The sequence below is a fragment of the Pristis pectinata genome, chromosome 26 (assembly GCF_009764475.1).
Source record: "Pristis pectinata isolate sPriPec2 chromosome 26, sPriPec2.1.pri, whole genome shotgun sequence".
In the NCBI taxonomy this organism is placed as follows: Eukaryota; Metazoa; Chordata; class Chondrichthyes; order Rhinopristiformes; family Pristidae; genus Pristis; species Pristis pectinata.
Genome location: NC_067430.1, coordinates 19,045,746 through 19,069,899, shown reverse-complemented (window position 1 = coordinate 19,069,899; position 24,154 = coordinate 19,045,746). Strand labels below are relative to the sequence as shown.

The 24,154-nt window shown below is 37.2% G+C and overlaps 1 protein-coding gene across 11 annotated transcripts in view; it reads right to left on the bottom strand.

The window, feature by feature from the left end:
- Positions 1-24,154, bottom strand: part of kcnab2a (potassium voltage-gated channel subfamily A regulatory beta subunit 2a) — a 279,869-nt gene that overhangs the window by 46,448 nt on the left and 209,267 nt on the right. For all 11 annotated transcript variants that reach the window (XM_052039399.1, XM_052039396.1, XM_052039405.1 and 8 more), the window contains 3 exons: positions 14,900-14,943; positions 13,267-13,304; positions 11,766-11,845 (listed from right to left, as the gene is read on the bottom strand). In XM_052039399.1, coding sequence (XP_051895359.1) covers positions 11,766-11,845; positions 13,267-13,304; positions 14,900-14,943 — 162 coding nt within the window. The remainder of the gene's footprint in view (positions 1-11,765; positions 11,846-13,266; positions 13,305-14,899; positions 14,944-24,154) is intronic.

Sequence of the window (24,154 nt, the reverse complement as noted above, 5' to 3'; positions counted from 1 at the left end):
ATTTCTTTTGTCAGTGAGTACTGAACCTCTGGAATTCTCTGTCCCCAAGGGTAGTGGAAACCAAATCATTAGATATTTTTAAGGTAGAGATATAAAGGTTCGAGGAATTGAGGGTAATAGGGAACTGGCAAGAAGAGGAGTTGAGGCCGGTATAGATCAGCCATGATCATACTGAATGGCAAGGTAAATGTAAGGAGAGCCTGGTGACCTACTCCTGCATTCTCTAATGGTGCAGAATTTTAAATACCTTTACCTTAGCATTGCAGCAATGAAACACAACAACGGTCATCCAGTTCACGCAAATTAATGATTACTATTCAGAAAGCCTAGAATCATTTTTTAAGTGTGAAGGTCGAAGATATTTGCAACCTATTTACTGTTCAATTGTATGAAATCCAGTTTGTAAAATAAATTAGATAAGGATGTTTGGTCATTTTTAAAACAGATCCTAACTCTGTGCGCAAGGCTCTTTATGGCTGTATAGATTCTATTTATACATGCCATTAATACAATAGTTCCAATGCATTATAGCCTGGAAAATTACTGCTGCATGACTGACAGTATCAGAATTTGCAGGAAGTACTATATTCATGACATGCAATTATAAAGCAGCTTTGCCTTTCTATGCCAGCTGAGATTACATTTTATTTAAGTCAGGTTAAAATGGCCCACTCTTGAAACTAGACATCAAATTTCAGCAAGAGAGCAGATTTCGAGATTTACCTGACCCTCTTATCACGATAGGCTCGACACCAATCAAGAATAAAACTTTTTCCCCCAATCTCCCTGTACCAAGGATTATTTAACTAAACTGAGTTACTCCTCAGTAAAGATAACACTGGAAGCCAGATATACTGGTTTGGCAGCCATCTTAATTAGCCATATCAGTTATTTAAACAGAAAACAAGGTAATTAATTTTATAATCATTTACATTGCTAATTGTCCTTTTCCAGAACAGATCAATTATTTGTTTTTTTTTCCTTCTTGATTTCATGCATGACAAGCAAGATATTTTACCAGGAATCCTGTATCAGGATTGATACATCAGGCAACTGTTAAAATGATTTCAAGCTCACGGCATTAAAAATAATGTGGTGGCAACAAACTGAAGGATAGATATTTCATATATTGGAAAATTCTTTAGCAAGTGTTGGCAAGGTCCTTGTCTATACCATTTCCAAATATTGGCACATAATAGTTCCAAGAAGATAAAACTCAAGCTAGAGTTGTTTTCAGAGCCTGAATGGGCCTATCAAAAATAGCTGACGACAGTAATTCTGGGGCATTTTGAACTAAAAGAATGTAAAGAAATATTACAGGTTAGGAAATTGGGCAAAAATATGGTCAAACGTAGCACGCAGTAGAAAAAAAAGAGGAATGGAATTGACAAAATATGATTGAACATTCAGAGTAGAAGAAAACAGATCTTAAAGACAAGATTTCAGTTGCCAATTAAACAAGACAACATGGATTTAGGCTTTTATAAATGGAAATGAATACAAAAGTAAAGAAGAAATGTACCGTAACTGATATTGGCTAAACTGCAATTGGGGTAGTGAGCATCAATTATAGGAAAGATAAGTCTATGGTAATAATACAATATATCTGTTAGGCTGACACTAGGAATGAGAGGAAAGGCTTCAAATAGACTTTAAAACAGAGACTTTATTACTGCAAAGAAGGATAAAGGAAATCTAATCAAAATCCTGGCATCTGATTAGATAAAAGATCTAACAATAAAAATACAGACAGCTCCATGGAAAAAGTTGTGGGATAGGACTGAATAGATAGCTTTGTGATGAAGTGAGTACTGCAGATACACTGTATCTGGGAAGGATTGTCTTTAATAGAATATCTAGCATTTCCTTCCATATAGACAGGAGCTTCAGGAAATAAATATTAGAACAAATACCCAGCATGATGATCAGGCGATGAAATTCAACTCACCACAAATCAAGCCATTTTTAAAGTTTTTTCCTGGCACTTAATCTCACGGGGCTTTTAAGAAAATGGGAGGTGTATAATTGGTAGTTCTGTATAGACGAGTGTTACCTGTAGGATTATTTGGATTTACCAGTAATTGATCTCCAGGATACTGCTGCAAATGATCCAGGCAAAACAAATGGTAAGGTTATTAAAAACATGCTTTCTCCTCATTTCTTTGAATAATTTATCGGTTATAAAAGTACTGAATATAACTCCAGGCATACAAGCTAAGCTCTCTAGGTGAAAATATTTCAAATACTTGATCTCATCTAGGACAAAGCAATTGGCCTGTTTGGCACTCCATCCACCACCTAGAACATTCACCGTCTCCACCACTAATGCACCTTGGCTGTAACCTATACCATCTACTCATCAAGGCCTCTTAAGAAACAAACAAACCTTCCCCATCTACCACCTAGGACAAGGATAGCAATATATGGGAATGCCAAAATCTTTAAGTTCCCCTGTAAGTCACATAATATCCAGAAGTTTATTGTCTTTCCTTTGTTGTTTATGGGACTAACTATTGGAACATTCTACCTTTTATTGTCATGTGAGGAACCTACATAACAACAGCAATTTAAGGTATATGCCATTTGGCTCCTTGGTTCCTCTTGGTAATTCAGTTGGAACTTGGCTGATTTTTTTTACCTGAAGGCCACTTTCCATTCAAACCTCATAAATGCCTATGCAATGTGCACAGTAAATGCTAATCTCAAGTATTTGTACTGTGTATTATAAGTGCAGTCTCACAGGCATTAAACAATAATGGAGCAAGAGCGCATGTGACTTCTCTGAACAACACTCAGGCCAAGCCTAGGATGCCCCAAAGCTGAGCAGCGCAGCTCTTGAACTAAACCTTTGCCTTCCAATTGTAATCAGCTCACCTACATGTTTTAATTAGCTGTTACACTAGGAAAGGACCAGTAACACAACAGATTGCAGTGAACTATAAAAGAAATGAATTAAAAAAGAATAGAATTAAAAAAGTTCTCAAAGTGAACTTGATGTCTTGAACAGTCTTACCCAAGGAAATCCCCTACAATGTGTTCTCACCCAATCCAAAACTTTACATTGATTTATTCTGATTAAATACCTTCATTTATAACAATGTCATACTCAGTGCCGTACCAAATTAATAATGATGGGATTTTCTGTTTCTGGCTGGCTAATCTTCATTAAGATATTACAATTATCTTCATTACCAGCTTTAAAGGATGTATTCAAGGTGCTCAATCTGTGAAACAAACAAATCAACTGGACCTAGTGTTATTGATGAGGAATCCTATCAGGTAATTAGTATTCTCAAATACATGGGAATGGGTATCTGCAAGCTCAATTAGTCATTTTCCACAATCTTAATGTTGGTAGTGTAGCGGTTGCTACCGCGAAATAAAACAAGATGCTAGTCGGAGGATTGTCGAACAAGAAGTGGTTTATTTTCCCGCCTTGCGCGGGCCCCTTAAGGGAGACTGTTCCCGCCCAAAGCAACCGGCAATGACGTAAGTACTACGTCATCAAGACTTTCCCGCGTGCAGGTTCTCCCCGTCGCTCGGGAAAGACGAGGCCCGCTGCCATCTTGGGCCTCGTCGCTCTGATGCTGCGCGACCCGACTGCCGAGCCGGTTCGCCTGACCGGACGGTGAGTCGCCACAGTAGCTTCCCTGTGTTTGCGTGTTTGTGCGCATGAGATTGTGCATGGGAGTGCATGTGAATTACTAATCATTTAGTTTCAAAGTGTGTTTGCTAATTTAAATAAACAATCTTGATTTCAAATTACTAGTACGTCTGCTGAAATAGTACATCAAATCATTGTAGACAAGAATTTTTTTTTAAATAGTGTCTGTAATTTTCTTCCTCTAGATTTTTTTTGGAACAGTATGATGTGCATGATGTGGAACAAATATTCATTTCATTCCATGGCTCCAATCATATTTCATTTCACATTTTCTTACAACAAAGGAGGCCACTTGGCCCATTGAGTCTATATCAGCTCTCAGAGCAACCCCATCAATCCCATCCCCCATTTATTTCCATGCAACCTATTCTCTCTCAGATGCCTATTACTTCCACCCTGATTCTTTATCACCCACCTACAGAGGGTAATTTACAGAAGCTCATTAACTTATCAACCAGCAAGCCTTTGGAATGTGGCAGGAAACTGGAGCTTCCGGGTAAGTTCCACACAGACAGCACTGGAGGCCAATGACAAATATGGATCAATGGAGCTGTGAGGCAGCATTACTGCCTGCTGCACCATTCCAGGGATGAAAAGGCAAAAATACACATAGAAGATACAACTGTGGAATAGAAAATATCCCATTGTACTACTTCAAAGAGGAGCAACTCCAGTAGCTCAATTGATTAAAAAAACAGAATATCTGCTCTTCATTAGATTCCTTTCTGAGAGTTTGCTGCATGCAAAAAGGTGATTTTGCTTCCTGCATCAATAGTGACTGTAGCTTAACAAACCTTCAAAGTCTTTATAGAGGCCTTTCAGATACCTTGAGATTGAGAGAAGTGCTGAATAAATGCAATCTAGGTTCAATTTCCATCCTTACTTCCCTCAACAACCTACAGTGAATCCAGAGGAATTCTTTTTTTTAGTACATTAACCCACTTCCTGTGATATCTTGTTTTATTCTGGCAAAAACCTCAGTAAATGAATCTCTATTGCCTTATCTGGCAGATTATTCCAAACAATTATTATCCAGAGTTTTTTGAAATTGTGCTTGCTTTAAATTTCCCCTTTAAAAAATATTTAACATTTTATCTGCCAACTTTTCAATTCTACTTTGATATAATTATACATTTTAATTTGCTGTTTTATGTACTTTAAAGTGAGTAAAACTCAGATTGTAAAATTCTTCAGATCTACCTTAAATGGTAGTTAGTCAAATTAAGATGCTTTGTTGTGTTCACCTCCAGAATTATGCAAGTAGAAAAAGAACATGTTTTGTACAGTTGCTTAACAAATCTTCAATGCCTCAAAGTGATTTACAACCAAAATTACAATAGACATACAATCAGTGCTGTATAGAAAACTCAGGAACCAATTTAGTTTCTACAAGGCTCCAATGACTGGAAACACATACATTCTTTCTTTGCCAGTGTAATTCTGGAGATGATCATGACAAAGTATTTTAATTTGGCAAGCCATCATTTAAGGTAGATTTGGAGTACTTCATCTATACTATAATCTATACTAAAAAGATCAGGATATTCATAACATTAATGGAGTTTAAAATACTTTCATAGATCAATTGAACTCTCTATAAGGCCTTCTATCTACCTGCAAATATGCATCAATTAAGAATACTCAGAAAAACAAAAGATAAAAATGGGAGACTTGTGCTTGAAAGAACACTAGTAACATTCTCCTAAATATATATGTTCCTCTAATATTTTCCAAATATCTCTTTTTGGTTGCTGATCCCAAGTTCTCAATCTCAGCAGTTTTCCAGAAATGTGGCTGTAAAATAGCAAACTCTATCAATAATGCACAAGGCTACATCAGTCTGAGCTTTTAAAATATTAAAACATGCATTCCATTTTAGATGGGTTTAAAAATGACCATTAGTTTGACCAACCTGAACTAAAATATGATAATTATAAATAGTCACTGACTTTTCAATAATCAAGCACATTCTTCCCCAGATTTTCATGCCTGTATTATGCATTAATAAAATCACTTAACAAAAAGGACAAGCTATTGATACCAGGAAATCTGAAAGATAACATGCTGGGAATACTTGAAACAGTCAGCACTTGTGGAGAAAACAGAATTTACATTTTATGTATGGCTCCCTTAGCATAGAACCAATACAGCAAAATTAGGTAGTCTTTAGCCCGTCCAGGCCAAGTCAGCTTTTTAATAGCCATAAGTCATTTAGTCCTTTTCAAAGTTCTTTCACCTTAGCCAAGCACTTGTTTTATTTTTCCCTCAAACACTCTAATATCCATTTTAAAGCCACAAATGAATCTACTTCCACCACTCTTTCAAATAGTGCAATCCAGATTGTATAATCACTGCTTGGTAAAAACTTTTCCTTATATTTCCTTTCACTCTTCGCTAATCATGTTAAATCCATGCCCTTAGGTTCTCATCTGCTGCATCTAGGGAAAGTGTTTCATTTTATTTACTCTGTCTAGACTTTTCATGATCTTGAACACCTCTATCAAATCTCTTCCCAATCTTCCCTAATCTATTTAAAATGCTACATTCCTACAACTATTCTGGTAGATCTTTTTTCCACCCACTCTAGGGCTTTCATATCCTTCTATAATGCAGTACCCAGAACTGGACCCAGGTCTTCTCGTTGTGGCCAGGACATGATTTAAATAAATTGTTTTTGTACTTCACATGTCTGTTTTTAAAGCCAAAAATTCCTTACAATTTTTTTTTAAATTGCTTTCTTGATTTGTCCTGATACTGGCCAAAGTTTGTGCACATACATATCCAGGTCTCTCTATTCATGCAACCTTTCAGCCTTTAGATTATGTTAACCCTCCTAGTTCTTCCTATTAAAAGTTATCACTTCACATTTTCCTCCATTAAATTATTCTGCTATGTCACATTGCTCTTCACTATTTTCAATACAATCTAATTTTTGTGTCATCTCAAATTTTGAAATTATATTTTATACACCAAGCTCATGTCATCAGCACGGGGGAACACCATCATATACCTCCCTCCAGTCTGAAGAACAACTGTTTATCACTCTTCATTTTTCCTATCAAGTTTCGTATCCATATTGTGTTTACTCCATGGGCTTAAATTCTACTGATGTGATTACCTGTCACCTTTGGAAAGTCCATATACACATTACCCCTCCAACTCTCTGTTATCTCATTAAAACACTCAAAATCAAGTTAAATGTACATGCATCTGCAAGTTAATTAATTTGCAGTTAAATGCAGTTTAGCTTTAACAAACTCATGATAGTTTTCTTTCATTAATTCACACTTGTCAAATAAATTTTGTCCTGGTTATCGTTTCCATCAGTTTCCTCATCAGAGTTAGACAGACTGGCCTATCGTTCTGCGTATATCTTTGCATCTCTTCATGAATAAGAATATAATATGTGCATTTCTCAAGACCTTTAGCACCATCCTGGTCTTTAAGGAAGATTGAAATAGTATGGCTAATACCTCTGCAATTTCTACCTTACTTCCCTCAACAACCTAAATGCATTCCATCTGGACCTAGTGAAGCCAGCCTTTTTAGTACCACATCTTAATCTATTTTCAGGTTATCCAGGCTTTCAAATATCTCCTTTTTATTGAGACTATGCATTTCTCTTTACCAAGAGGGAAAGTGATGCCAAGAACTCATTTACTATCTCTGCAATGCACTTTGCTTGAATACGTAGACTTTCTTTTTTTCAGTCTTTCTTTACACAGTACACCTGGTGTGATCTTATTCAGATTCTATACAATTGCAATAACACATCCTCACTCGTGTAATCAAACCCTCTTGCAATAAAGGTCAACAGAACATTCATCTTTCTAATCTACTCTGCTTTTCTCTGTTATGCACCCAAAATGAGACCCTCACATATTCCACATTATTCCCCATTTGCCTTGTTCACATCCATTCACTCAGCTTGTCCGCATCACCTTGAAATCTCCTTATATCCTCCTCTGCTCATCTTACTCACAACCCCGCCTAATTTAGTATTGTTACTAAATTTGACTTCCACCCCCCCACCCATGAAAACTTTTATGTGATAACTAAATAAAAATAAATTAATGCAGACAGATTGAATATCTGCATCAGCGTAACAGTAAGAGAAACAGGACAGCATATTGAAACAGTTATGGGGATTCAGCTAATTTAGTACCAGCAACATAGCAATATGACCATGGAAAAATGGTGAAGAGGAAGAGAAAATCAGGATGAATATAGGCTATATGCCTGTCCCAATCCATATTAAAGTTAAAATCCATCATAATTTTAACACATTTTCTTTGGATAGTACAAGAGTATAAGAATAGAGAGAATCGAAAAATTTTAATATCTTCAGCTGATCAGAGTGAGGCAACAAGTAAAAGGTGGCTCAAAGAATTGATTTATTTTGAAGAAGTGACTAATCATATCTATAATAACATAAGAGGTGGCCACTGACTCCATTGGGCGAATGCCAACTCCCAGGTGAGCTATCTATTTAGTCCCATTCCCCTGTCCTTATTTCCCTGTGTCCTTCAATTCCCATTTGATTGTTTCTTAATGTGGGTTAATGGCAAAAACAATTTCCTAAAGTTAGTCAACCTACCAGCATGTCTTTGAGATGTGGGAGACAACAGGAGCACCCAGAGGAGATCCACATGGTCACAAAGAAAATATGTAAACTCAACATAGATTGAATCTGGGGATAGGATTGAATCCAGGTCTCCGGATCAAAGGCAGCAGCATGAACTGCAGTGCCACAGTGCTACCCCATTGTGAGAGGAAATTGGAGCACCCAGAGGAAACCCATGCAGGCTTGGAGAGAACGTGCAAAACTCTACGCCAACAGTACCCAAATCAGGATCAAACCAAAGTCCTTGGAGCTCCGAGGCAGCATCACTAATTGTTGTGCCACCATTTTGTGGGAGCAAACTCACAGAGTCATAGCGAGATATAGTATGGAAACAAGCCTTCAAGTCCACCACATTTCCACTGACCATCAGCTACCAACTTACACTCATCCTACATTAATCCTTTCTATTATTCTCCTATATTCTAATCGACTTCACCAAGATTCTGCAACATATCTACACACTAGGGACAATCTACAATGGCCTATCAACCTGCATGTCTTTGGGATGTGGGACGAGCACCCGAGTTCAGGAGTAAATTGGGGTCTCTGGCACTGCAAGGCACTGTCTCTACTAGCTACACCACTGCTGTGCCATCATGCCACTCTATTGTGGAAGAAGCTGGAGCTCCCAGAGGAAACCATACAGTCACAAAGAGAACAGAAGATATTTGATAAAGTTACCCATTAGACGCTGTTGTTGAAAGTTAAAGGTTATGAAGACACATTATTGACGTTGTTAGTAAATTGCCTTAAAAGATTGCCAGCTATCTTGCACTCAGCAAAGACAGAACAGAGTAATTTTTTAATGGTGAAAATCTAGAATTAATGGATGTCCAAAGAGACTTACCGGTCCACTTAAATAGATTATGGATAGGTACAGAAAATAATCAATGAAAGCTGGCCTTTATACCCAAAGGACTAAATAAAAAGGATGTAGAAGTCATGCTGCAAAGTTGGAGCCATAGTAAGACGACATCTGAATTAATGTATGTGGTTCTGCACATCCTAGAAAGGGCATAGCGAGCTTGAATTCTTCAGCGTCTCAAAAGGCACATGAAATGGTGCAGCATGTGGGAACCACATCAGTTTTGTGCAAGGACCCCCCCAGAAGCCAAATCCTATTGCACCACATGTAATAGAACAGATGCTACTACTTGGAGGTTGTGGAGGAAATCTGGCAGGGAGGACAGTAGAAGGGGCAGTTTAGGAGAGGACATTACAGCAAGAGACAGCATTGAGGGAAAGGGTAAGTACAGAGGTTAAGTAAGTGGGCAAAAAAGTTGGCAAATGGAGAATATTGTTGGAAAATATGAAGTTGTTCATTTTGGAAGAAAGAACAAAAGAACTATTATTTAAATTGAGAGAAAAGTACAGAAAGCTATAGCATAAAGAGATTTATTTGGGGGTCCTAGTGCACAAAACACAGAAAGCTAGCACACAAATATAGCGGTTAATAGGGAAAGTTAATGGAACATTAGACGTTATTTCAAGAAGGTTGAAGTATAAAAATAGGGAAGTCTCATTGCAACTATACAAGGCACTAGTGAGCATCATTTCACCGAAGGTGGTTCAGGGAAGGTTCACTAGGATGATCCCGGGTTTGGAGTATTTGTCCTAGAAGAACAGACTAAACAGTTTGTGACTCTACTCATTGGAATTCAGAAGAATGAGAGACAATCTTATTGAAACATATAAGATTCTTAGGGGGCTAGACAGAGAAAATGCTGAGAGGATGTTTCCTTTCATGGGAGAGTTCAGAATTTGAAAGCGTGGTCTCAGAGTATGGGGGTACCCATTTAAGATTGAGATGAGAAAAAATTTCTCCTCTCATTGAAGTCATTGAACGTTCTTGCTGCAGAGTCCTTGTGTATATTTAAGCCTAAAATACACAGATTGCTAATCAGTAAGGGAATAGAGAATGATTGGGGAAAGGGCAGACAGATTGACTTGAAGAAATTGGATCAGCCACGATCGTATCAAATGGCAGAGGAGGCTCAAGGGACTCAATGGTTATTCTTATGATCTTAAGGGGTTAAAACAGTTGGACATCAGGCTACAGTGATGATGGAGATGAAATTGAACAACGTGGAAAATACAAGAGGATTTAATTGTAACAAGACTCCTTAACAGCAGGCCCCATCCGTTCATGGACCTCAAATGTAGAAATGTATTTTTATAGAAGTAATGTCATGGTTTGCACACTGTTTGACATTAGCACACAGGGTGGTTGCCTTTGTGTGACCAGGAAAGTTTTTCAGAAGTGTGCAACCCTTCCACAAAAAAACTCAGACTGAAGGGCTTTAGATTAAATTCCTTTGCATTATGCACTGAAACACTAAAAAACTTCTAGCCTACCGGCTTTGAATGGAATGAAGTATAGAATTTCCATCATGCTACCTGGACTCTAAGGGTTTAATTACAAGTAGAGAATGCGCAAATTAGTGTTGTATAGCTTAGAATTTAGAATGTTAAAAAGTGAGTCGATTGGTTTTCAATACTCAAAAGGAACAGAAAGGATAAACACAGAGAAAACACATCCTTATGCTGCTCAAGCAGTGGATAAGAGATATGGTCTAAACATTAGAGCCAGGCTTTTCATGAATGGAAAGATACTTCTGTAGACAAAGGTAAGTAGCAGCTTGAAACCATTCTGTTTATGGAAAAATGTCAACTGCAAATCTTAAAATTGAGAGTAATAGACTGTTGTTAATCAAAGGTTTTAAACCATATATGGCAGAAGTGCGTGAATGCACTTGTACTACTGATTAGTTGTGATTCCAGTGAATTGCGGAAAGGCTCAAAGGGCTAAATGGACTACACCTGTTCCCATTTTCTTGTATCTTGCAAAATTTGAGTAAATCAGAAAATAATAACTATTAATATCAAAAAAAGTTAAAATTGAATTGTGGTACACATGACCTTCAGCTGATCTACAGACAGCATTTGATGAAGTGGCAATGTAATACAGTAATTATTTAACATATTTTTCCTTTAAACATGACTATTTTTGTGCATTTCTTTTTTCAGTTCTATCATTCATTCTCAACATTCCTTTAATTCAACCTCATTGTTAAATAGTAAGGTATTAAAGCACCATGGATTGGTCAACATGATTTACATTATAATTAATAATAGCTGCTGCCCGAGACATTATTATTTCAGGGTATTTGTTAAGGAACACAGTAAAATATTTGAATTTACCAGCAATAGTTCTCAAAGTCCAGAGCTAAATACCAACTGTAAGAAGTGCACCTATAGAAAATGTATCAACTGCTATGATATCCCAGCACTGCAGAAGAGGAATAGAACAATCTATTGCAATGAAAATCCCAGCCTGGATGTAATATAGTTGGGCATTCCTTGTTTATTGAGTTATTAGGCTGGGAAATTATCCTAATTAAAAGTAAAGCAGAAAAACATGCTTGACTAGTGCATCATGCTTTACTCCACAGTGATCGCAAAGGTCACATAACCTACTTGCCAGCTGCATAGACCTCTGCTGTGTCAAAGAGGTTTATTCCATTCTCATAGGCCAGTGTCATCAGTTGTTCTGCCATCTGAAATGACAGGAAAAATAATTATTGAACACATTCAGACAGCTCTTATAAACACTATACATACAACCATTATGATATTTTAAATAAGTATTTCTCTTGTATCCTCTACCCAAATAACACCATCCTACAGATGCATGTGCCCTTGGGAGGTTAGGCAAGAGGAGCTAGTTCTAAATTCCTCTGCCATGCTTTGATTACCACCTAGACAGCTCCTAACCAGAGATACAAATAATTGATTGTTTCAACTGACATACTTGAAGATTTTGATTTCTTTCTTGGTCCACTCAATGTAATACTGATGAAAAATCTCTGCTTCAAAAGGAGGATTTCAGATTAGATAGTACATCTTTGAAGGTACTTGCATGCCTTATTTTCATTCAGTTTATTTATACAGTGACAGCTGATGCCCAATGAAATGTCCTTGGACTGTATGATTAATCCCATTCCAATAGTGCTCTACAGCCCAGTACTGCTCTCACATGGCTCCATTAGGATTTAATGAATGCAACCACAGCAACTTGAGCAATGGTTTTTCTTCAGTGTCTAATGCTGTCAACTCCTGAATCTCCAAGATAGTTCTGTATTGCCTTTACCTCTGTTACCTATAAACTACCCCTTGGTACAATCACCTGCAGGCAGGGGACAAGCAGGATGTCACAGCCCTGTTTAGTCAAACATTTACTGAAGTACTCAATAACTTCACAATAGTTGGCAGTGATTTGATAACTAATTTTTCTTTGTTTTTCCTTTAATTTTCAAGATTTTGAAAAATTCGATTATGAATAACCACTGATGTTCCTTTTCGCAAACTTTCCAGTTTGCTTTAGCCTTTGAGCCTTTTGCCAAGTTTATTTTTCAATACTATTTTAACTGTTATTTATTAATGGATTTTACAGTTAGGAGTAAATATTAATTCACTAAGTTGGCCTTCAAATATACTGCAATGTGAAACCTAGCAACATGCTTCTCGCCTGCTACTACCAGAGCTACAAGAATCTAAGAACATGGAGAAATACAAAGCATGTTGCATGTTGTTACTTTCAAACTATTTATCATTAGATTCATCAGCTTTGAGTACATTGGGAAACTGTTGCTGTAACACACTCCAATATTACACGTATGAGTAATTTTGTTTTTCCATACATATCTTTTAACAGAGCTAGGTTGCTAACCAACCAAAAATGGCACTGAGATTATAGCATGGGCATGTCTTCCTACCATTGTTCTTGGTGGCTTTATAATGATGACTCCCAGAGATACCAAGCTACTAGCAAAAGGGATTCAGTTGATTCCTACAAACAAACAAAAACTGCGAAGTTTAAGTTATGATATTTTGATTGCTGTATGCTATTGACCACCTCATTCAATCTACCCATAGTGACAAGAAACTCACGTTGTGTCAAGGCAGGATTGAGACATACCTCATCAGTGATCTGCCCTCCGAAGGTAACCCATGTTCCTGTTGGAATGATAAAAGTTTAAGAACTTTAAAATCTGTTTTCAGCTTATAAGATGTTAAAATAAAACATGCAATTGTATTGAATGTTATTTAATTAAATTTTAGTTGATGTGTCAGCTGCAGGCTCAACAATTTACATTAACCTGGAAGGAAAGATCTTTTCTATTCAGTATCCATTGTTTTAAAGCAAGATACTGAAGATGTTGTACACCAGAAACAAAAAGTGCTGGAATTAATCAGTCAGATCGGCAACATCTATGGAAATATCAGCAGACTTGTTTTTCAAGTCAATGGCCTTTCATCTCAAAATGTTACTGACCTGGCACATTAACTTTGTTCCTCTCTCCAGAGTTGCTTCTTTATGTGCTGAATATTTCCAATACTTTGTTTTATTCCATTATTTTAAACTCACTGCTATTTGTAGAATCATTTGAAGTAACATATTAAGAAAATTCTACCCACTGCCTATGGCACAAGGCAGATCAATAAAATGACAAACTAATATTAAGTACTTTTATGGACTCAGCAGCATATTGGGCCAAGAAACAAATCAATCTGCTACCTTCCTATGTTCAAAGTCTATTAAATATTAAATCGTCTTCTTCTTCTTCTTCCTCCACAAAGCACACTTGCAACAATTATAAATCCAGTGAAAGCTTACTTAACCAGCTAATGGTCTTGAGGGAGTGCATCCCTAGAGTGTCAGGTTTTTTTAAATAAAAAGGAAGGGTACCACTATGCTGTCCATAGTTTGATCAGAGTTGCCACAGTCACATTCTGCACAACTCCTAATATGTTCCTTTAACTTTAAGTGACAATGGTGTCCACGCCTTGTTCAGATCCAAATAGTACAGGTAAGATAAACTTGAATATGTCAAAGAACTTCAAAAAAAGCAGAGGCCCAAGGGAAATTAGAAATAAGCAAATTCATCCAACTGTTGGGCAGCAGAGCAAATTAGAGGGTAGTGCCGATACCTGAGCTCCAATGACCTGGACTTGGTCCTAATCTCTGCTGCTATCCACACGGAATTTGCAAGTTCTCCCTGTGACGAGGTACATTGCTCTTGAGTGCTCTGGTTTCTTCCCACCTCTCAAAAATGTGCTAGTAGGTGAAATGGTTACTGTAAATTGCCCCTACTGTAGGTGGGTCACAGGAGAATCAGAGGGGAGTTGATGGGTATGTGAGAGCGAATAGGTTGTAGGGAGATAAATAGGGGAATGGAGCTGATGGGTGTGCTGTTAGAATCAGCATAGACTTCTGTTATAAGATAGTATGAGTAATAAAACTCCTACTGAGAAAAATATAACTTGGAATAACCTCTTCAAATAAAGTAATAGAAAATAAACACTGGAAATCAAAATTCATGATAGAAGAGATAACACACACACATATATATGTTTCAATGAAACCTTTAACCATAGCAGAGATATAATCTTCAATGAACCAAATGATATTTTCACAATACTGACATCTTTAATGAATTACTATATTTTTATATCATATAGATTCTTAATCTAAAAGATCACCAGCTGAAAATATGCAAGTTATCAAAATGTTTGTTATTAGTTTGTGCATGAGAACAATATTTGCATACCTAGGCCAAGACAGGACACCCTGAGACCCGATTTTCCAAGGTTCCTATGATAAAATAAAGAGATGATGTAAATTCAATAATTGAAGACAATATTTTGTCAAAAATATCATAAAGGAATTACTAGAGTTCTCGTTCCAATTTTTCCCATCAAGTTGTATCTTATTGTTCCCCAATCCTAAATGTTTGTCAAATATCCTACTTCACTGACACTATTAATGTTGGATCTTGAACATCATAATCTGGTTTTAGCAATTCAATATTTCATCCTTTAGTGAGAAAGGAGATCCTTACATTATATTAAAAATTTACCTGGTAATGAAACTGTAGAAATCTAGAAAAATGCTTTATTGGTAAGTTCACCATATAGTTCATTCCAGATTTTCAGTTTACTTACATCATCCTTCCTGTGAAGCTGATATGACGGCACTAAATATTGTCACCTAATATAGTTAACAGAAACACACTGTATATTCGTCAACTGCTATTTAAGCAAGAAGCCAATTCTTCATTTCAAGATCGACATATACCTTGACCACACAATAAATAACAGATAGATTGTCTTTTTACAAACTAAACACCTTATCGATTTGCTAACTTGTTTGTCTTTGGAAAAAAATAGCTGTAGGGGAATTCTAGACACAAACTATTTCAGATCCCAGTGTGATTGCCTGGCTGAACAAGTTCTTACATTGAACAACTTCTCCTTCAACTCCAGTTACTTTCTCCAGATCAAAGACTGTAGTTATGGTAACTCACACAAGTCCAGAGTATGCCTTCCTCTTAGTGAGATACACGGAAATGTTCTTGTTTCAGGCCTTCTCCTACTTTTTCTAGTACATTGATTCCTATACATATGGATATTGAAAATTTAATTACTTTGACTTCCAATTTCCACCCTGCTCTCACTTTTACAGGGTCGACATCTGCTTTTCCCCTTCCCTTCCCTGATTTCTCCATCTTAGGGGATATACTGGCAGTCAATATTCATTACAAGCCTATACACTCCCACAGCTATGTCAACTACACCTTTCTGCAAGGACTCCATTCTATTTTCCTTATTTCTTCTTTTTCATTGCATCTGTTCCATCAACGCGAATTTCCACACCAGTACCTCTGAGGTGTCTTCCTTTCTCCTTAATCACGGCTCCTCCACTAACATGGTTGACAAGTCCAACAATCACAGCTTTCTTTCCCATACTTCTGCTCTTCTCTTAGCCAAAGCAAGGGATCCTCTTGTCTCAAGCTTCCAACATGACAGTCTCCATATTCAATGGATTGACCTCTGTAATTTCCTGCACCTCCAATGAGGATCCACTACTAGATGCATCTACTTTTCCCGTTGCCTCTTAGAATTATGAAGGGACATTCCCTGGCTCTTCCTTGCACCTCCAATAATCACTCCCCTTCTTGTTGTATTTTCTCTTTGGCTTTCTACACTGTTCCAATGAAGCCCAATAGAAGCAAAAGGTCTGCTGCCTCAATTTCTGCTTGGGCATGTGGAAGTCCTGAGGACTCAATAATGAATACAATGATTTCAAATAACCGGCCTAATCCTGTTTGTCAGAATTGGCCAGATTTAATGCAAGGTCATCCACTGCCTGAGTGGGTGGTAGAGACGGGTACTCTCACAACACTTAAGATGTATCAAGATGAGTACATCACACACCAAGGCATATTAGGCTATGGACCAAGTACTGACTCACCACCACATTCTCAAGGGCAATTAGGGATGGACAATAAATATCGGCAACTAGGGATGGGCAATAAATGTGCAGGTTCCAAAAGATGAATTGATTAAAAATAACTCTACATGGATGTTGCTCCAGCTCTTGCTCCAGCCCTTCCCTCCACCTTTTTATACTGGCCATCTCCCCTCTACCTTTCAGTCCAGATGAAAGGTCTCAACCCGAAATACCAACTGTCCAGTTCCCTTAACAGATGCTGCCTGACCTGCAGAGTTCTTCCAGCGTTTTGTATGTTGAAATACATAGATGTTGACGGACCACTGTACAATTCTCCATCTTGGTTTAAATTTTGAGGAGCTGCAGAAGTTTACTTTTTTCTAAAAACAATAGCCTCACATCATTGAGGATAAATATTTGTAGTTCCTAGTAGTAAACATCACCAGTAGCCTGTCCTGGTCCAACCACATTGATGCCATAGCCAAGAAAGCTCACCAGCATCTCTACTTCCTCAGGAGGCTAAAGAAATTAGCCCAAATTTTACCAATGGACAATAGAAAGCACCCTATCTGGATGCATCACAGCTTGGTATGGCAACTGCTCTGCCCATGACCGCAAGAAACTGCAGAGAGTTGTGGAGTCAGCTCAGCACACCACAGAAACCAGCCTCCCTTCCATGGACTCTGTCTACACTATATCTATATAGTGTATCTAGATATATAGACATACACTATATCTATATAGTGATATATAGATATACACTATATCTATATATCACTACACTATATCTATCACTATACAGTGATGTCCGTCAAACACTATATCCTTCTCATTTATAAAAACTGCAGCTGTCTTCTGGAACAATTCGGAAAGTGAAACTCCCAAATGACACATTACATGAATGTCATCATTAACAGTTCAATCTTCTATTGCTTCCCATGCCATGCCAGATCTCAGTCTTTTTATATGGTGAACCCACTTCAGCCTGTGCGCACTGCTACATAGCTTGGATCAGCAAGAACATAAAAAGCAGCCAGGGGTACATCCTTCAATATCTTAAGCAACCCTGTACATCACATCCACTTACCTGTCTAATTCCCTTATTCCTTCATTATCCTAGTATTCGAAGTTTGTCTTAAATATACTTAACTAATAAACTTCCACAGCCCACTTGGGTAGAGAATTCCAAAAATCTACAACCCTTTACCAAAATATTTCTCTTTATCTTGGTCCAAAATAGCCATTTATCCTGAGACTACAGCCCTTTGTTCTAAACCACCTGCACAGCCAGATGAAACAATCTTTCAGTATCTATCCTCTCAATCCCATTCAAAAGCGTGTTTCAATAAGAAAACCTCTCATTTTTCTAACTCCAGTAAAAATAGGGCAATCACGCAAATGCTCCTCAAATGACAGCCCACTCATCTCAGAAATCAGTTGAGTGAACCTATGCTACACCACTTTCAAGTATATCCTTCGTTGGATAAGACCAATAAGATCATGTACAATTTCAACAATGCTTCCTTATTCCTATACACCAAGCCTCTTGCAATGAAGCACATTACACTATTTGCTCTCGGTGCACCTGTATATTAATTGTCTGTGCTTCACGAACCAGTACAAGATACTATTGCATACTACCGTTTACTGGTTTCTTGCCTTTATAAATCTTTCTTTTCCAGATTATATTCCATTTACCAACTTCTTATCCAGTCACTTCAGTTTTCTACACATCTTTGCAAGCTCTCTATCTGTCTTTGCAGCTTACTTTCCCAATGTGTTTGTATCATTAGTCTGTCTTTTCTTCTAAGTCTTAACACAGATTGTAAATAGCTAGAGCTCAATGCTGACCTCACTAGTAAAAATCTGTCAAACTGACAATCATCCATTTTTTCCACTGTTTTCCATCTCTTCCTTCTGTGTCAGTATCTTCAACCCCACAATGCCTTACTTAGAACATAGAACACTACAGCACAGTACAGGCCCTTTGGCCCACAATGTTGTGCCAGCATTTTATCCTGCTGTAATATCTATCTAACCCCTCCCTCCCACATATCCCTCTATTTTTCTATCATTCATGTGTCTATCTAAGAGTCTCTTAAATGTCCCTAATGTATCTGCCCCCACAACCTCTGCAGGCAGTGCGTTCCACACACCCACCGCTCTCTGTGTAAAAAAAATTACCCCTGACATCCCCATTATACCTTCCTCCAATCACCTTAAAATTATGTCCCCTCGTGTTAGCCATTGTCGCACTGGGAAAATGTCTCTGAATGCCCACTCGATCTATGCCTCTTATCATCTTGTACACCTCTATCAAGTCACCTCTCATCCTCCTCTTCAAAGAGAAAAGTCCTAGCTCGCTCAACCTATCCTCATAAGACATGCTCTCCAATCCAGGCAACATCCTAGTAAATCTCCTCTGCACCCTCTCTAAAGCTTCCACATCCTTCCTATAATGAGGCGACCAGAACTGAACACAATACTCCAAGTGTGGTCTGACCAGAGTTCTACAGAGCTGCAACATCACCTTGCGGCTCTTGAACTCGATACCCCGACTAATGAAGGCCAACACTCCATACGCCTTCTTAACAACCCTATCGACCTGGGTGGCAACCTTGAGGGATCTATGGACGTGGACCCCAAGATCCCTCTGTTCCTCCACACTGCTAAGAGTCCTGCCATTAACCTTGTATTCTGCCTTTGAATTCGATCTCCCGAAGTGTGTCACTTCACACTTATCCGGGTTGAACTCCATCTGCCACTTCTTGGCCGAGCTCTGCATTCTATCAATATCCTGTTGTAATCTACAGCAACCTTCTACACTATCCACAACACCATCAACCTTTGTATCATCAGCAAACTTACCAACCCACCCTTCCACATCCTCATCCAAGTCATTTATAAAAATGACGAAGAGCAGGGGTCCCAGAACAGATCCCTGCGGAACACCACTGGTCACCGACCTCCAGGCAGAATACGCTCCATCTACCACCACCCTCTGTCTTCTATGGGCGAGCCAATTCTGAATCCACACAGCCAAGTTTCCCTGGATCCCATGCCTCCTGACTTTCTGAATAAGGAACTTTATCAAACGCCTTACTAAAATCCATGTACACCACATCCACTGCTCTACCTTCATCAATGTACTTTGTCACATCCTCAAAGAATTCAATCAGGCTCGTGAGGTACAACCTGCCCCTCACAAAGCCACGCTGACTGTCCCTAATCAGCCTATGCTTCTCTAAATGTCCATAGATCCATAAGAATCTTCTCCAGTAATTTGCCCACCACTTTATGAAACAAATCTTTTAGGTGTCATTCAAATAAATTCGTCAGCTCCATCTTGCTAGTTATATCATCAAAAAAGTTATTAGATTTGTCAAACTCAATTTCTTTTTCATAAAACCACATTGCCTCCCAATAGTCATATAATTTGCTAAGTTCCCTATATCACATCCTTAGTGATGGATTTCAGCACTTTCTAACAACTGATATTAGGCTCGCTTTTCCCTATATTTTCCTTTCTTTCTTGCCATTATGGTTACATTTTTACCTTTTACGTGTTCCAGAATCTAGAGAGTTTTTCATCCATTATTTCTGCAGCCACATTCAAATATCCTTAAATTTGTTGACTTTAAGTTCTTTTAATAGCTTAACTATGCACTCTTCAACAATTACTTTAACTTATTCTCTACCATTACATCCTTGGTTCTCCACTATTACTTGTTTATTGTGTAATCTACTGTGAAGACATATACAAAATATTTGTTTAATACTTCAGCTATTCCTGTAATCCACATATTGTTTCTGCCTCAGAGACCGAGATTTATTTTGTTACTTTCTTCCTTTTTATTTAGTCATAGAAATTATCACTTTTAAATACTCGTTGCTTGTTTGTTTTCATATTCTATCTTCTATCAGTTTTCTTCATTTTTCATTGATCGTTCCTAAAACCTCCCATTCTCAGGATTACTACTCTATTCAGCCTCAGAAGGACGGCTTTATTCCTCAATGGATTGCAGGCTCATTTATACCATAGTACTTTTTCAACCAATCTCAATTCATCCTTTATACCGGCATAATTAGCATTATTCAAATTTATTTCAGCTAAATTATGTTCTTCTTGAACTTAATATGTAATTCTATCAGACCCAAAGAGTGTTCAGAAGCAATAGGGTTAAAATACAGTTTAAGATTAGATTAAGGATTGTAAATGTAATTGTTCATTTTAAAAATCAAGTTTTGTCAGTTATATTTCCATTATAAATTCCAATGTACATATTTATGATAAATTTTTTGTCATTCTATTGTTTCATTTTCCTGAGTGTAGATATTTCAATGACATAATTACAAATCTGTCAAGATAAAGTTGATGAGTTTACAACTCAGATTTAAACACTGGATTCAATCTTAGAAAAATGCTTATAGAAAGGATGTGATATTACATTTTTAATATTTATCAAATTAAAACAGTTAACCAGACACTTCAAACATCATAGTTTGCAAACAATGGGAAATAACTTTGAAAAAAGTTACTTAATTAAATAATGAGCATTTCTGCCTTAGAACCAAAACGACTAAGCAATTTATAATTTGCTAAATTCCCTAACCAAACAACAATTAAATTCTGGATGACCCTCACTCATGTTTATTTAAAGTAATTAAATTGCAACTCCTTAAATGGGATAGAATCCCACACCCATATAATGCAAGATATTAATAAGCATTAAATTCCTGTCCTTATAAAACAATGTATCAACTTACTAACTCATAAGCACCACCACAAAGATGTGCCAGTACTCTTACATTACTGGTGATCTTGGCATTACACGTTCAATATAAAAAGCTTTCTAAGATATATTCACATTTCCTATTTTGATACTCTGCTCTTAACAAGTCCAAAACACATTGGTAGAAAAGTCCTGTAACACAGTATCAATCACACATTGGAAAACGCAGTTGAACACCATAAGCACTTTCCTTTGTCATACTGCATGCCCAACATGCATGCAATAGAACAATCAAAAACTGGACATTTCTCAATGAAATAAACCCAACACCATTTTATGTAGAGCATCAAATATATCCAAGTTCAAAGATTAATCTTGAATTTCAATAGACTTCTATCTCATTCCCTTTAAAACACTGTTAACACAGATTTCCCATTTATAATTAAGCCATAACTCAGCAGGTAACTTTCAAGATATTATGGGATCAAATTATGCGGTGCTGCAGGGGGAAGGGACAGAGCTTCCATTCTGCACTTCCCATTCAGTAACTACAAACCTACCAGCAGACAGGAAATTCCACTATCACCCATCTCACTGCCCCATCCCCAATGCCAAGTACTAACATAACACCCCATGGTTTCCTTTCTATCAACTATGACCTGGGATTTCTTCTAACTACAGTTTATCAATTGATTTCAATGAGGTAGCAATAAGCCAACTCAATCAATCAAGGCGAATTGAAACATTGTGTGAAATAATTCAGTCTAACAAAATCATCTTGTGGTTGAATGAGAAGATTAAAACATTCTTGCAGAAGCCTGTAAGATATTCCGCTCTGCCTGGATAAATGTTGAGGACCTGGTGGCAGAATCCAACCCACTAGCAGATAAACATAGCAATACACAACATAACCACTTCCAATCCACAACTCAAATGACTCAAATAAAGCTATTGTAATTCACCATGTATGCCACTGAGAGAAGCCTTTTTAAGAAAATACTTTTTATGTTAAATAGTCTAATTCCCTCTGTTAAGTGGTGTGATTCCCTGGGTCGTATGAATTGGTCTTGGGTCTCTGAATAAAGAAAAACGTATATGAATTTTCTTCTTTCTTTATGGCTGAAAATACCAATTTTCAAATTCTAAAATATTTTAGGAAAAGCTGATTCAAAGTAGGTCACTAAGGCTGTAGTGACAAGACCATAGCACCCATTTCAGTTATGTCAGCTGCTGAAAATGTATACATGGCAAGTCAGGTAGTAAATACAATGAGAAGATGTTGGATCCACAGGTCAACAGCTTTCATAAAATAATTTTAGGCTACACATTTTTATAGTCTTGAAACCTTTGCAATTAGGAGGAACAACTTTAAGACAATCAAGTTATTGGAATATTTAAACTCATTAAGCCATTGTTGCAAAGTCTCTGGATAAATTTTGATGGTCATCGCCAAAATGCAGTGTTATTTGGTTGCTCTGATTCCAAGTTAAAAGTCCTTTTGCACAAACTCATTGACCAAAGGGCAATTACGTAAATATGACACCATTGTGGATCACACCAAGCAACAGATACAGGGCATCACCAATTTATTTTAAGAAGGAGAAATTTGTAGGGTAGGTTTGATTAACCAATTTCCTTTCCTGATCCATCAATTTTGTATATTTGCATTTCAGAGTGAAGTTTTGAAGTTGATTGATAAAGCTGATCACTATAGTTAAGAATGCAAGTTCATAGACATAACTTGAAATTTGCTGCAACTAGGAAATGGATGGAAAGAGCCATCAACTTCACTGGGGGTATCCACTGTAACTTTGGAATGATTTTATAATGTTAACTTTTCAACTTTTTATGCAGGAAAGTGTGATGCTTAAAGTGTAAAATCTTAAAACAACTAGCTGAAGCTACGATTATAATATAACTTTTCTCAAATGTCTACCAATTGCTTTCTGAACTTCAAGATGATCCTTACCATACAGCAGTTTTAATGTCCTTTTCTTACAAAATTGATTTACAGTGCCCTGCAGAGACATGCTGATGGTCATGTCACAGAATGAAATTGCTTTAAGTGACAGAAAATCATATCACTAATCTGGAGTCAACTCGGAAAGAGTTCCTAAGAACCATAAGTCAAAGAGAACTCTGGCTGTGAAATTCTATTGTGTGGCACAATATGTATGCGAATTATGAATAGAATTTTATTAGAAAATTGACTTGGTTTTCTCAGGGTTCCATCAATACACAGGAGAACTATTTAATTCTGCATTTTGTTTGATTATGATGATGTCAAAATTAGTAGGAAGTGTCAATTCCTACAATTAAATTAGATTTTGAGTGATGGACATCCTTTTAGCTGCTGTTTTCTTTCCTCTCTTATCTAGTTATCTCCTCTTTTTTTCTTGAATTGTCCTGGCTTAATTTGATAGATTATCAGCAACTTCCCATAAATTCAACAAACTGACAGTGCTTTGTGTGGGATTCTTGATTTTGAAAATTAATGTGTTATTTATCCTTAGAGAACACACTGGATATGTTAGATTGTAGCTGATTTTTTTCTTCCCTTTAGCCAACTATTATGCTCCAGTTGCTACTCTGGCTGAAATCAGTTAATTCATATAACAGCACCTATTGTGGGCTCTTGTAATGAAAAGGCATGAATACTCAGTCACACATTTCCTGAAGCAAATCCTACAATTATATTTTACTGATGACAATCTGTATGCCCTTGTTCTACTCTTGGAATTTATTCTTACTTTTGCAATACAAATTTAAGGGGATTAATCTCAGAGATAATTCTTCCATTAAAATGGCCTGCAAAAACTCTTCTCTCAACCGAATTCAAA